At 29.9% G+C, this 15,504-nt stretch overlaps 1 protein-coding gene across 3 annotated transcripts; it reads right to left on the minus strand.

Moving 5' to 3' along the window:
* Nucleotides 1-161: 161 nt before the first annotated feature.
* Nucleotides 162-15,010, minus strand: LOC105432294 (multicopper oxidase 3). Of its 3 annotated transcripts, none has more exons than XM_011647038.3 (12): nucleotides 14,367-15,010; nucleotides 14,066-14,295; nucleotides 5,649-5,716; nucleotides 4,954-5,243; nucleotides 3,838-4,048; nucleotides 3,290-3,567; nucleotides 2,659-2,782; nucleotides 2,345-2,565; nucleotides 2,045-2,228; nucleotides 1,695-1,901; nucleotides 1,397-1,615; nucleotides 162-1,263 (listed from the first exon to the last, which is right to left on the minus strand). In XM_011647038.3, exons 3-12 carry the CDS (start codon nucleotides 5,707-5,709, stop codon nucleotides 896-898), a joined length of 2,163 nt encoding a protein of 720 aa, XP_011645340.2. In that variant the 5' UTR covers nucleotides 5,710-5,716; nucleotides 14,066-14,295; nucleotides 14,367-15,010; the 3' UTR covers nucleotides 162-895. The 3 variants fall into 3 exon arrangements, with proteins under 3 accessions (XP_011645340.2, XP_088940080.1, XP_088940084.1); XM_089083954.1 differs by lacking the exons at nucleotides 14,066-14,295; nucleotides 14,367-15,010 and adding exons at nucleotides 7,970-8,376; nucleotides 8,467-8,610; XM_089083958.1 differs by having other exon boundaries at nucleotides 14,066-15,010.
* Between the last annotated feature and the right edge of the window lie 494 nt (nucleotides 15,011-15,504).

Raw genomic sequence — 15,504 nt, forward strand, 5'->3', positions numbered from 1 at the left:
ATTTTTATAAACGGTGGATTTATATGTATAACAACTTTTATATGTATAACTAATACATATTCTGCGAATTTTTAAATATTACAAAATGTTGTACATGTTGTACTAATTTTTTCTTAACAAAAACATCGGGATAGAAGTTTTTAAATTAAATGAAAAAAATGTAGATTTTTTGTTCTGTATATTTTTAAAAGTCTGATAAGAATACACACACATGCACGAAATAAAGAAACATACATTCATTTAGTTGATATCGCGCTTACAAATGATCTGTCGATTATGTTAGATTAAATATTATGTATACAATATTATGTATATATGATCAAATATCATAAGAAGTACAACGATACATCAGTAACAATTAACAGAATGTTCCTATCTTTATTGGATTATATTTTAATAATAGATTTCTTTGGTCCATTTAAGTTTGATCAATTTCTCCTAAAAAAAAGATGCACAGCAACTTTGATATTATATTTATAATTAAAATTAATAATTTCGTCCAAAATTCTCTATTTAAAATTAATTTAATAATATATTTTATTATCATATTTTTTCCTCTGAAACTTATTTACTAGTTCATCAGCTCTTTTTTTTTGAATCATAAAATATATTATCTCATGACACTCTCACTGAGAATACATCTATTATGCTATGTATGTAAAATCGATCGTCACTGAAATTAATAAGAGTTAAATTAGGAAACTATATATGTCGCGGACAGTGCAATCAGCAATCTGAGAATTATAGGATAATTATAATCTATTGTTATATCACAGAAGTATAAGTCATTTATTATCGTAACGTTCGTTCATCATCGATAAAAAATTGCCTAACGTAATCGCAAATATCATTTAAATTTCTATATTTCGTTTAAAGTTCGATATTTAGATGAGACTTAAAATGTTTGTACATGAATCACAGAGCTCAAAAGACAAGTAATAAAAATCAGCAATGTTATACTCGAATTGGACGCCGAGGATGTCTGTGCTTTCAAGAGCTGCTCAAAATACGTTATATATATTGAGAATTGCTTTATCATGCTTGTGAGACGCTCATCAAGTTTTGATTCCTTATTTTCGGTCATCGTTAAAATTGTACTACTCTCCGAATTCTTGTCATTATTATCATTTGTCGGTTTCCAGTCACCGCATTTAGGAAAATCACGGGGCACTGGCGGCATCTCTTCATTTTCGCCAACTTTGAAGATTAGCGACATTCCTATCTCCGCGTGAAACTCGATGTGGCAATGGAACAGCCAATATCCTGAAGATTATTTAAACAAAATATTGATCAATTCGATTATTTACTATATCGATATTTTTTAAATTTTTTTTGCTGTTCTAATGAAAATTATTGTAAGATGAATTATTGTAAGGAATACTATTGTAAGTCTCACCTGGATTATCAGCATAAAATCGCACAATGGTGTAACCACCGTCGGGCACGGTCACTGTGTCCTTCAGAGGTGCCCGTGCGAGTTTTCTATGTATCAAACCTTGCCTGTCTAATTCCCTCACTTCAGCAGCGGTAGTATTAGATCCTATCCTCTCCATAGCCACGACGCGGAACTGATATCCGTGAAGATGGAAGGGATGATTTGCGTCATACGGAACTCCTGTCAAGGATCATTAATTACGATGATTTAGACGGATTTTAAATTGGAAATACGAAAAAAGTATTTATTGTTCACGTACCTTCGTCAATCAGAACCAGTTCTACCACGCTATTAAGCTTAACCTGAAGCACGTGAGTACAAGCGCAATAATCATTCTCGCATCCTTTAACTGTGCTGGCGTTGCAAAACTGATCCGGCTTAATTAAGTCTCTTTCAGGCAAGAGTGGAAATGGCGGTAACTTCATCGATATATGATTCAATTGTGGTGTAAACACTTTATGTTTTGCTAAAAATTTATCGAAATAGTTTATAATATTAAAAGTTACATTAAATATTTTGTTAAAAAATTAATAATTTTGTTCGTTTAATTATCATTTTTAGTTAAATTTTCTGTTTAATTTACTTTTTAGAATATTTGAATATATTTACCTTGCTGAAAGCCATACAAATTTTTTCGATGAAAATTCGGATTATCTTTTCCGTAAAAATCGTATGATATATAAAATTGATAATCAGGTTTTCTGGTGTTGGAAGCGTCATCGTCGTCCATCGCATTTAATAAAGGTATACTAATATTGTTCGATTCAGTTCCTTCATTTAAAGCATTTACTTGCTGAAATCAGGAATATTACATTTTTAATTCCATTTAAAAAAACTCGAGACGAAGATATCTTAGAAATTATTTGAAAGATATCATTAGAAGATCATAAAAAACATCTATGTACGTACCAATCCATAAGAATCGTTTCTTACACGATCATATGAAACTTCTACCTCCGGTTCCTCTTCAGGTGCGCCTTCATATCGCAATATTGCAACTTGATAGGCACTCAAAAATCTTTCGTCGCAATCCATCAATCCTCGAAATCTCATCCAATAGTTGTCAACTGGTTGGTTCATCTCGATTATAAAATCAAATCTCTCGCCGGCATAACTCACCAGCGATTCGGCTACAATCATTATGCAATTGTATATATATATATATATATAAAATGATACTTTTAATCAATATTTAGAAAAAATAATGTTACATAAAATTGTACCTTGTACTGGTTCAATATCACGCCCATCTGAACTGATCACGTACAAGGTATGATTGTCAACGGAAACTTCTATAGGACAGTTCAGGAATTCTGCATTAATAAGTCTGAATCTGTATCGAGAATCCTGTAAAGAAATATGCAAATCATATAAAAAATAAAAAATGAATTCATATAAAACATACAAACACGCAAATCAAAACTTAAAAAAATATGTATATATAAATCATAGCTTCATTAAAAAAGAAAAAAACTAACTTTTTAATTTCAGAAATGGTTCTACTTAGAAAAGTAGACACTGTATAAAGTTACATTTATAAAACGCCGTCAATATTTTTAATAATATTGTGAAAATATTTCAAATAATTTTAACTGAATAACTTTATATGAAATATCATATTTTTTTTTCTTAATTTCTTTTTAACTTTGATAAAAATATTTTATTTGATTCTTATATTAATGTAAACATTTCAAAAGTTAAAATTATAAAATTTTTGAAAACGTAGACATAAGATAGAATGTAATTAATATTTGTTAATTTCAAAATCGAAAGTCAATTCAAAGTAGGATAGCGAGGTCAGATCTGTCAGCCTTCTGTGTTATCTAAATACTTTCTCCTCTGACTGAAATTTACCGGTTTCACAGTGAATGTCGTAATAGGCATATCGGCCAGTGTTTCATTTTCATCTTTAATAGCAATGAAACGGCCCAGGCCGTTTATGAGTAAGTTCGGCGCTTTGTTATGACCGTCCGAATGATAATGTGCCAGGAACTTAGTGAGACCCAATTCATGAGCCCAATCGGCTATTACTAACGTATGATCATCGTAGTCATACAGATCTTTGTGCCAGTCGACTTTAAGGGGTACACGAACGATTAATGGACCAAACACGCCGTCACCTCTTTGAAATCCTGCAGACAGAAAAGTGTGATACAAAATATTAAAAACAACGGAACTCTTGAAAGTGGAAATTTTGAAAGCAATTTTCTTTGCTGTAATATTATAATTATAATAATATAATAATTATATAATTATAAATATTATAATTATAAATTATATAATAATTATAATTTAATTGCTATATAAGTAAATTATTATAAACTAAATAGATTTATATATTAATTTAAGCAGTCCTTTTTTCAAATTTTCTGCAAGAAACACTTGAGGAAGATTTAACGCACCTATATGAGAATGCCAGAAATGTGTGCCGGCTTCAGTGGCAATATATTTATATCGAAAGGTTGCCCCAGGAAGGATAGGACATTGCGATACATGGGGTACACCATCCATATATGGTGTGGCAAAATGATGTTGTCCATGCCAGTGCATTGTAGTGCTCTCTGTGTGTAATAAGTTGATCATATCAACTATTATTTTGTCGCCTTGGCAAACCTGTAATTAAAATAATTTTCTCAAGATATTCTCATTACGCTTGATTTGCGGCCTAACTCATGGAGGCCGTTTATCGATCGTAGATCGCACTAAAATAAATCGCAGACTAGACGTCATTATCATCATCTAAGTCTCATAGTGATTAAAACGATACGGTGACTTGCGTGACTAAATTACGATATATTTCCAGACACCGCAAATCTCTATTTTCATATCTATTTTCGTCTAATGAATACGACGGTAGAAAACGAGCATGTTTACGAGGACAAACAAAATTGCCATACAGATATAACTTCTCAAGATCGAGTGTGTGTTAAACAATCATCATATGATCTTGCCTCAAAGATGTATTAAGTTATAGAAAATCAGATTCTAATTCTAATATTGTATTGACGATGTAAATTCTACTACGCTGCTCTCGTGATATCATTGTATAATTATAACAAGCGGAAATAAATGCAGAATATAAACTCCGCGAAGGACTGTACAAAACGATAAATCATTTTTCTACTTTATTGACTGAATAAAAATAATCTAGCTGACTAAAAAAAATTCTAATTAGCGATCGATCGATCGCCATGCGGTAAAGACTTATATATGAATTATTTCCAAATAATTTCTTCTATATTCATGAAATTTAAAAAGTAAAGGCATGAAAATCGACGAAAAAATTAAGTGAATATTAATCATAGATAAATGAAAAGTAGTATCTTTTTAATTTAGCAATACAAATTTAAATTCATTAATATTTCGCTTTCTGTTAATTATTCAAATTTGTAAAAAAAAGACAAACAAAGATTCTCGATGATTCATATTCTTTCTGTCGAATAAAGATGATATCAAAATAAATAAAATAGAAGTATGAAAAGAATATGATAATTAAGATATTTGTTTTTTTAACGTACTTCAATTGACGGACCTGGCATTTGGCGATTAACGACCATGAGAGATCGCTTCATGCCATCCGCCGGGATGCAGTGAGGTCTGAAGCAATCCGTAATATTGAAAGGGCAATCATAGCATGCTTTGCTCATCGTGTAGTAAGATTCCAACTTAAAAGTATAATAGCAGTCTAGAGGTACTATGCCATCCTTGCACGTTCGCCGACACGCGTGATGTTTCCAGTCGACGACATCGGCCATTTCCGGATCGATCGGTGTCAGACCAAAATCATTGTGCGCTGTTATTATCGTCTCTGAAATTCAAAAAAACACCGATCGAAAAAGATTTTTTTAAATTCTAATTCTAAACATATTTCCAGAAGCGTAATAGAGCAAGAAATTAATATTTAATATTATTCAATTAATTTTCCTTTTTAAAATATCGTATTATAAATTAAAAAGAGATTTAAATTTTTAATTTCTAGATATTTTAATTGTTATTTATTTATAAAATTTTAAACTTTTTAAAAATTATTTTATTTTATTTTTTATAAATTAATTATGTTTATTTGTACAAAACACATCAAAGAGAAAAGAGAAAAATCAAAGAGAAAAATTTTTATAGCCAAAAAATTCCACAATATCTCAAAGAGAGGCTCTATTTCATTGTTACAAGAGAAAAATAAAATAAATACAAATTGATGAAAAGTATTACTTACCCGATTGACTTTCATAAGCAACCAACTGAAGTAAGAATAGTAGCAAATTCCAGCTTGTCATTGTCGGTCTGTAACAAAGACAACTTAATTCAAAAAAGCGTTACATGTAAATTTGCATATAGGTATAGGTTCTTTTTAATTGCACTTCTTGCGTGGTTCATCGTTTCAACCTTTTTCTCTCTCCATGTTCAGAGAAAAAAGTATGAACAGTGCAAGAAGTTCAGTTAAAAAAATCAAGGTCATATTGTAAAATAAAATCCTCTAGATTACGGAGATAACAACAAAAATAATCAGCATGCCGAACAGATTCAAAAGATATGCCTTATGTAATGCGTGAATGTAAAACGTTCGACGCTTTGGCGACTTGTGAGTCTGACATTTGTCTAAGGTACTGCGTAATCGTTGCACAAAAGTAAATATGAGTCGATACGAATCACCGGAAAAATAATTTTTAGCTTTTCGAAAATTAATTGAAGAAAAAAAAATTTTTATTTGCATTATACTCTAGAATAATTTTGTATAATTTTGTCGCAAAACAATTAAGCATTAAATTAGTCTCTAAATGTCTGCTATGTGTTATGATACATCTAATAATCTTTCGTCTACATTGGGCTTCCCCGTTTATATTAGTCAAGCAAACATTATTCATCGCTTGGTTTTTCAATCTTCTAATTAAAAAAATTATCTTGCTTGCGCTACTTTCTGTTTTGCAAATGATATCGATTTCTTTTTACTTGTATAGTAAGATATAATTATAGGATTTCCTGCGTAATCGTTTTCAGAAGCAGTAAATTAGAATGAAAATTAAGGCTTATTTTTTTTCTCGAGAATTCCGCTTGAACGATACAGCTTCATTTAAAATCTACGTTTCTTTATACCAAAGTAACGATGTAATAACGGTAAGATAATACACGTATATAGATAATACACATGTCCTACTTCTGGTTTTAATGACCGATTAGCCAACGTACAAGGAATTTTTCTTCAACAAAATAGCAGAGACCATCGTTTATTATAACTTTTTTCAATTCCCGACACACGTATCATTATAAATAAAATGGAAAATTCTATTAAAATAATATATAAAATAATATAAAATTGTTATATTTGTGATTTTATATTTAAAAGATATAATATCTCTTTGGATCTAATTTGCAAAAAACTTATTTCTCATTAACCTAAACAATTATTTAAAGCTAGAAATTTCGTCGTGATCATAAAAATAGTTTTATTTTTAATATAAATTTAATATTTTTGGTATCTCTAAATGCAGTTTAGTTTATATCATGTTTCCATGGCAAATTTATACAGAAGTCATTTCATTTAAATACTACAGACGCGTGTAAAATACTTAATGCTTCAATCGTCGATATGTTGTAAATGTCGAAATTCCTAACGCATTTTGCAACACGACATATATATGTAGTAGCTTTATAAATTTAGCACAACTTGACGCAACGCATCAAACCTGCATCGTTACAACACGAGACGTAACTATTAATTACGCAATTATGCTAATGATCATCATTTTGTTATTGCAAAATTAATTAACTTTACCGTTCCAAGCGAATTTACTGTGGCGCTGTTCAATATCTTAATAAAAACTTGATAATAAGAGAAGAATCGTTCTATTCGCCAATAGAAGTTCACCAAAGAAATATTATTAATTCGTGGAATAAAAATTTATAAGTTTAAGATTTTTTTCTCTCATCTTTGAAATATATCTCAATTGTTCGTTTTGTTATTTGATGTAAACACTCTCTGAAATTCGAGTGACTGCGATATTGAACGATTGCGTATCTTGATTGTGCAAAATTAATCGAGATGTGTACAACAAAGTTCTCGAAAATATCGCAACGCACGTGATATTAGTGAAATATACAAAACGTGTGAAAAGATTCTTTTTACATGTTAATAGGATAGTTGGTTATATTTAGCCTTCCCTTATATGATATTATCTCAGTGTTCTTCGAATTTCCATAATAGAAGTCATTAAAACAATTAGGAATTTCAAGGCTATTTAAATCATAATCCTATTTGAATCATATGTTATTTTTAAAATAATAACCGAGTATTAATCAAGCAGGATCAAAATAATGTAATAATTTATTCATCGTCGAATCTTGATATCTACAAAATATTTAATGCTGCTGACATTTAAAAAAAGAAGCTTGCAGCAAGAATCTATAGATTTGTTTCGGCGTCTTTCAAATATAACACTTCAAATCAATGAAATTTCATTAAGCAACATAATTTTTATTGCGTGCGTCTTATTTTTCCTTTTTAGCAAGAAAATACAAATAAATTGAAGCATAACTTACAGCATTTCGATTTAATTGACAATTCGAGAGATCCGGGATCACAATGACAGACGACAAGCACGTGCAAGAATAAATAATTCACACTATTACAATATGCGACACGCGTCGCCGGGAGTTCAACTCTCTTGGTCACGGCCGAGATTCGGACGCATTGTCACACGTGCATTTCCGTCGAACGAAAATCTCTTCCTTCGTCCTTTTCCACAACAAAAAACAAAAAAGGAAAAAAAAGGTACGAAGCACACGACACACCGAGACGTTTCAAGTGAACGACGCTGTACGGAAGACTGGATCAGCGTCACGACCATGCGCCCCTCTATATGATACCCGGAGGTCCTCTCCTCTTCCTCGGAGGTCACGCATACCTCGCGAGAGTAGCCACCACTCAGAGGGGCCTTTTATCGTATCTACGGCCAGGTATAAATGGATATAGACACATATGCAGGATAATGATGAAGTGAAATATAAGATAGTTACAGGTTACTCATCTCTCTTACAGTTTTCAAATCCCCTTTATTTGCGTCCGTTGCCTGAGTCGGGACCAATAGGAGATCGTAATTTTCCCGAAGAGTGAATTCGTCAGTGGACTTTCCACTCGTTCCAAGGTTTGTTAATTGGCGTGCACGACAGATGGGACAAGGCAGAACGGGCAGAAGATGAACCGAGTATCTCTACATTTACTTCTTTACATTTACTTCTTTATAGAAAATTAATGTTTTTATAATGAATAATTGATGACTGGAAATAAAAGAGACTTTCGATGAACGAAATTTCAGCTGAGAAAACAAATGATAAGAACAGATTTTTCTGTTAATTTCTAAAATTTATTTAAATGAAATTTTAATTACAAAGCTTAATTCTGAAGATATACAAAACTGCAAGGACACAAAAAATGATGAACTTTTTCGATATTTTCGAAAGAAAAAAATCACTTCTTTAAAAATAGTTTTCTCTTTTAGTCAGCCAAATCTGTGAACAATGGATTTTGCGAAATATCTGCTATATACTTTATTCGAAAAAAAAAAAAACAATAAATTTGTACATGTTTTGGCGTACAATATATTATTAACAGAATGCATACAATATATTGTTAACATATTGTTAGAAATATAAGCAAATATTTAACAAAATATGATAGCAGATTAATAGGAGAAATCGAATAAAATCTGTTTACGTGATTTTTGCTGCTATCAGATTGTCAGCAGATTCTATTAACAAAGCATAAGATTAATGTGAACACAGATATAAACTTAATATATATATGTATATATATATATATATATATATATATATATATATATATGATTGATAAATTTGGTATTACCAGATATAAACTTAATAAATATATATATATATATATATATATATATATATATATGCAATCTCTGAGCAAGTTTGCTGCCAATCTATTGCAGATAGTTTAGGCTTACTCAAAGTTGACAAAATACTATAAAAAGAAATCCAAAGTTCATATAATTTTTTATGTCACATTTATCTCTATTAATTTAAATCTATTTTCTATGTTTCAATCATATTTTAATTAAATAATTAAACATGAACATATATAATTTTCTGTATAACTTTTATATAACAATACGATTTAGCTAAATTCAATTAACAAATTTTATTTAATTAATTTTATTTATTTAATTTTATGTTAATAAAACTTCTAAAAAAATATTCTTATATATTAATATAAGTTATCTAAAGAGAGAATTGTATAATTAAAATCTTAATTAAAATCTTAATTAAAAAGATTATTCAAATCTTAATTTAAATCTGAAATTAAGATTTGAATAATCTTTTATCAACAAATAATTTATATATCAATTTACATAATTAAAAGTCAAAAAGAAAACAGAAACAATTTATCGAAGAAATGAGATAAGAAATCAGATCTTAATAAAGTACAAAAATACGATTTCGAATCATCTTAAAAGTAGTTATACAACTCGATAATTACGTAAATATAGAGCAATTTGCATAATACAAAAGAAGTTACGTAATGTTATATTTTATATTCACATTAATTTTACTTGACACATCAACTTAATATTTTGTTTAAAAATTTTCATAGTTTGATATTGAATGAATTTTTATGTGGACGCTTTATCAAACAAAATTTTGCAGGTCAAACTTTTTAATGATGAAAATGCTGTGAAATTTACAATAGCCTTTTTTTGTTAATCGTACTCACTTTTGGTATACGAATTTCGATTCTCTCATAATTGAAAGAAGATCACCAACTACGTGACATCGCAGCTGCCGGTTTCGGATTCGCGGCTTGATAATTCTATTTCGTAAATATGGCTGATATTCGTGGACCAACTTATCTTGCCGATTGACGTGACATTATTCACGATTCGCTCATCACTGACACCTTGATGCGTTTTGTGTGAAAATGTGGCGTTGTGACGAAAAGAAGATAACAATGATGATGACGAAAAAGAAAAGAAGAAAAAGAAGAAAACGGAGAGAAGAAGAAAAGGAAAAAGAGAAGAAGAAAAAGAAGAAGAAATGACGTCGAGTTACGTGTCGTGAAAAGTCGATAACGCGCTCGTTTGTGAATACAAAATGCGTGATGCGATCCGTATTCAAGTTGAAAAAAAAATTGCCGTTATCTTTGACGGGATCGGATTTAATACCCGGACCCCGCCGAATGCGATAAGTAGGTTTCAAAAGGTCTTGGTGTCACGTTACCTTGCCATCTCGATTTTAGGGTTTATAATATTGTAATATTAATCATTAAGAAAAGCCAAAAAAATTAATATTTTCTTAAGAAATTCGTACAACCAAAAATTTTGGCAAACTTTATTATAATAAAATATTTTTAATTCAGATTGAATTTTGTTAATTGTTTCATAATTCATTGGTACGGAATTATCTTTTTTGGTGTAGACGCATGTGTCCTCCAAACATACGTAAGAGACACGTAAAACGTATCGAATGTATTCTTAAGTCTTATTGCGCACGTCGAAATGCCGTATTTTATTGATATTATCTAATGAATTCCATTCTTGTCAATGCAATTAATTAACCGAGAATGAATTCTTAGGATCAATCTACGCATCATCGTACATAAGCACATTATTGTACACATACAACACATACATAAATCACATGATTTATCATACATAGAATAAAAGAAACAGGAGGTACATTATTAATAACATGCTTCATACATTATTTTCGCAGATTTTAGGAGCAAAACGCATGTTTTGCGATCGTACACAGATATTGCTCCAATATATGTGTGTTTCAATTAATTAATGAGACAATTACATAATATTTTGCATAATTGGTCTTACAAGTCCACTCGAGCATTGAAGCGTGTGTAATCATAAATGAGAAGTGTAAATATTCATATATTTTTTTAACGATGTGTATGATTGATAAAGAATCTTTTTACAAATTTGAAGTTCTTGCTAATTAGACTATAATTAATTTTGTAAGAAACAAGTAAACAAAAAATAAATGATGCAATTCATTATAGAGTTTTTAATCTTTGAAATCTATAATTACTTGCGAACGAAAACATCATCACTGTCAAAAATATCAATAAACGGAAATCTTAAAAGATTTTTAACTATACATTTATTAAGGATTTAATTCTATCAAAATAAATTTTATTCTTTATTTAAATTTTTACTTGACTTTATTTTAATTTATCTATTATGAATAGAAGAAGCAGATATTTAAATAATATTTAATAATCGCTTTTTGATATTATTTTAAGTAACAATTTATTTATTTGTTATTAAGTAACAATTTTTTAAGAAATTTAAAATATTTTATTTAGAAATTGTAGTTCTCTGATTATTACACCATACATCATTTTGCATAATATTACAATGTTTGAAAAAATGTAATATTCATGGTGACATTCATATTTTAATTGTGAAATACTTCCGACACTAGAAAGATAGATTTTACTGATAAATACTGATACACACATTATACGTTATTTTCTTGAGATAAGATACGATTAAGAGACGTTTTCAAGACGAAAGTTCCGTTTCGATTTTTTCATTCATCGATTGTATCGCTCTTTAACATGGCGGATTAAATCCTTTTAATTAAATTTAAAATTAAATTTGTAAAAAGATAAAGTGATATTAAAATACAAATAAATTTTGGATGTATGTAAATGATATTTTGAAGATAAAGACGGAAATGGAAAGAAAACTATTCTGTGTTACCAGTCCATACCAGATAATATTTTTATTCGACACGGTTTCATAAATAAGATAGTTAAAATCGGAATGAATATCAACTCGCATTTCTTTAGCAAGAATCTCACGAGACAGGTTTCGAAGGGAATTCCCCGTTCTGTCAGGTCAACACCAGACGAAGAACCGGTAGTCGCTAATTCACGTGAATCGATTAAAAGAACTTCCGATTATAATCCATCTATTATAATTCATGACGCACTCAGAGGAAAAAATCGTGCCAGTAACTAGAAATTTGAAGATAAATAACGGCTCAATTATGTATTATAAAAGTTGTAATAAGAACAATAAATAAGCAATATTAGCATATTATTATAAAAAATATAATAATATTAACTATTTATAGTAAGTTGAATAAACTAGTGTATTGTAAATGCAACGTTGGAACGTATTTTTTAAAGTTACCTAATAATATTGTGTATTAAGTTTGTTTTCAAAAAATAAATTGTCTTAATTAGAAAATAATAAATAAGTGATAGTTATCATATCTATTTGTATAAAGCCTGTATAATCGTATGATTATAGTTGAGTCATTATTTCACTATCAATTAATAATTCACATATTTTGTTGCTATTACTATATTTTTATAGTATTCAATACTACTTTGATTCTTATTACTTTGTAAGACTAGTTGTAGAAAATTAAATTTCAGAAATATAAAATTATAATTATCACAATTATTTTCTTTTCTTTCGGCATGTAAACAAGCAATTTCTACAGATTTTATTTGAAAATTCGGTCGATTATTATTAAATTTTGTCTATCATAATTAACAATCGTTCTTCCTTGGTTTTGTGCTTTCTCAAGAAACAGCATACGATTTGCTCATCGCTTCTCCAGAACTTAAGGCAAAATCTGCGATTTTCGTATTACGTATTAGGATTACCTTGACTATTCCTCTATACTTCGAAGATTATATATAAAACAGAGCTGAGAGAAGCAGAGAATGGAGAAGCAGAGAATAGATTAAATTTGTCAGATACGCGGGTTAAAACGCTTTAAAGGAAGAGAGAGAGAACAAGATGTTGTTGCATATTACATAATTTGGAACGGGCCCACTAATCGCGAAGGTCGCATAATAAACGCGTAAGGAATAACGACAAATTGATGAACGTAAGACAGGAACATCGTGAGAATATGAGGCAAATTATCTACATTGTACGAGATGGCATTACCCAACCAACTAACGCGATGGGCCATGGCCGCAAAATCCAAGGGCCGTGGAAGGCAGATGTGTATAAAAGACGCGTGCAGATGCTCGCAGAAGTAAGCGAAACGGATTGACATCTACGTGGCAGCATGATATTTGAGTTTTTCTTCTCATGAAAAAAACATTAATGTTCTTATCATCATTATACCATAATATATAATACGCGATTCTAATAATATATCTCTTTAGCATTTGCGTCAAGTCGTCATACAGTGTACGTAGGATGTTTCCGTAATTATTTTGCGTAATTATTTCACTCGCTCATACTTATTGTGCTCACATTGAGATCAGATATCTCTTACTTATTTACATATTTCCAAAAAATGTGTTAAGAATTGAAGATTTGTCTATTCCCAAGCTTTATTCACGTTGTTAAAGGCAATGACAAAAAAAAAAATAAAGAACAGGATGAAACTAGAAGAAAATTAAAATATTCCAAAGCTGGATTAAGTTACGTATATACAATAATATCATAGATTTTCATACAAATACACAACAATGTGAATATCTTCCAATAATTCCAGTAATTTATAATCGCGTCGCTTTATGCTGCAATTTTACAACAAATACATATTACTAATTACTATTTTCAACACAATTCCATTCATTATCGCTTCGGTAATATCCGTCGCAAAATTAATTTTTATTATACTCACCCGTATTGAAATTTAAACTATTCGGTTGCGGTGTGTTAGAATCAATCTTTCATACGAGTCCAATCTCATCTGTAACAACCTCGCGTCTTGACCTGAGACAAGCGAGAAAGTTCCAGGCCGGAGTATGTATCTTTGGTGACAACGTAACGTAAACGAAAACGACGTGAACTCCACGTGAAACGACGTCACGTAACAAAATGCAAGGACGGAAAGGAGCATTCCTCCCGGCACTGCAAGCAAGTCGTTCGTTGATCACGTTACATCGGAATGCTCTTCTCTTTCTTCATTAAAGAACAAATACCTTTCCTCACATGCATCTTGCGACAATCACCCCATCCGACATTCGCGTTTGACGTTCGCGTTTCACGAGGATAGAATGCCTGGTTCGGATGATTCACATCAAAGTAAAGTGGCAAGCAATGTTTAGATTTTTTGCACGTAATGTTGAGACACCGGTAAATATATTGATGTTAATAAGATACAGGGTGACCTCGCATAATACTTAAGATAACGTACAGAAAATTATTCTGCCTATTTAAATATTCTATTTTTGAGTTTTGCGTTTTATAGTGTTCTTTTATGCGCTTTTTTACACGTTCTTACGATTTCTGTTTAGAATATAAAATACGCGTTTTACGTGCATCGTCTGATAAGAATACAATTTTGTCACATTAGGAGCATTTAGATAATTCAAAGCAATTACCTCTTTGATAACGAGAAAAAATATTATGGTAATAATATTCACTGACAGCACGAAATTCTATTAATTCTAAGAATATTCGAAGTATATATTGTATAAATTATGTATTTCTTTTATACAGGATGGTAACTCGATCATTTATCTCTGTTTTTTTTGATGATACATAAAAATATCAAAGAGAAAAGTTGTTTGTTTCAAAGGAACAAATATTATGTAATGCTTATTTTTGCAATGCTTATTATTTCATGAGATTTCAAAATCATTAACATTTTTTTAAATAAAATGGCATATTTTTATTAACATAATAATATAATTTATAAAAAAACAAATTCATATACATCACACACACACACACACACACACACACACACACACACACACACACACACACACACACACACACACACACACACACACACACACACACACACACACACACACACACACACACACACACACACACACACACACACATAGAGGAAAAATAAAAAAATTTTTACATTATTTTTTTGTTATAAAAAGTAAAATCGCGATTATATTATATATTATTCTATATATAATCATATATATAATTTTTCTCATATGAAAAATTTTTTATCGAATATTAAAAAACAGTTTCAGTGCGTAGAGAAAAAAAAATTGAACATGTTCAGCATACTTTTTGTATAGCACATATGTGTAATTTACTTTTGTGATATTCTTCGAATATTCTTAAAATCAACAGGCACTATTATTTTTT

Source organism: Pogonomyrmex barbatus, unplaced genomic scaffold (genome assembly GCF_055798465.1).
Source record: "Pogonomyrmex barbatus isolate J1 unplaced genomic scaffold, ASM5579846v1 scaffold1, whole genome shotgun sequence".
NCBI classification, from domain to species: domain Eukaryota; kingdom Metazoa; phylum Arthropoda; class Insecta; order Hymenoptera; family Formicidae; genus Pogonomyrmex; species Pogonomyrmex barbatus.

What these genes read in the sequence shown, in the direction of transcription:
- LOC105432294 (XM_089083954.1), bottom strand. An exon ending in CGACATTCACTGTGAAACCG is followed by an intron (nt 2,783 to 3,289) that starts GTAAATTTCAGT and finishes ATTTCTTTACAG; the next exon opens with GATTCTCGATACAGATTCAG. An exon ending in TTTGTATGGCTTTCAGCAAG is followed by an intron (nt 1,902 to 2,044) that starts GTAAATATATTC and finishes ATAAATTTTTAG; the next exon opens with CAAAACATAAAGTGTTTACA.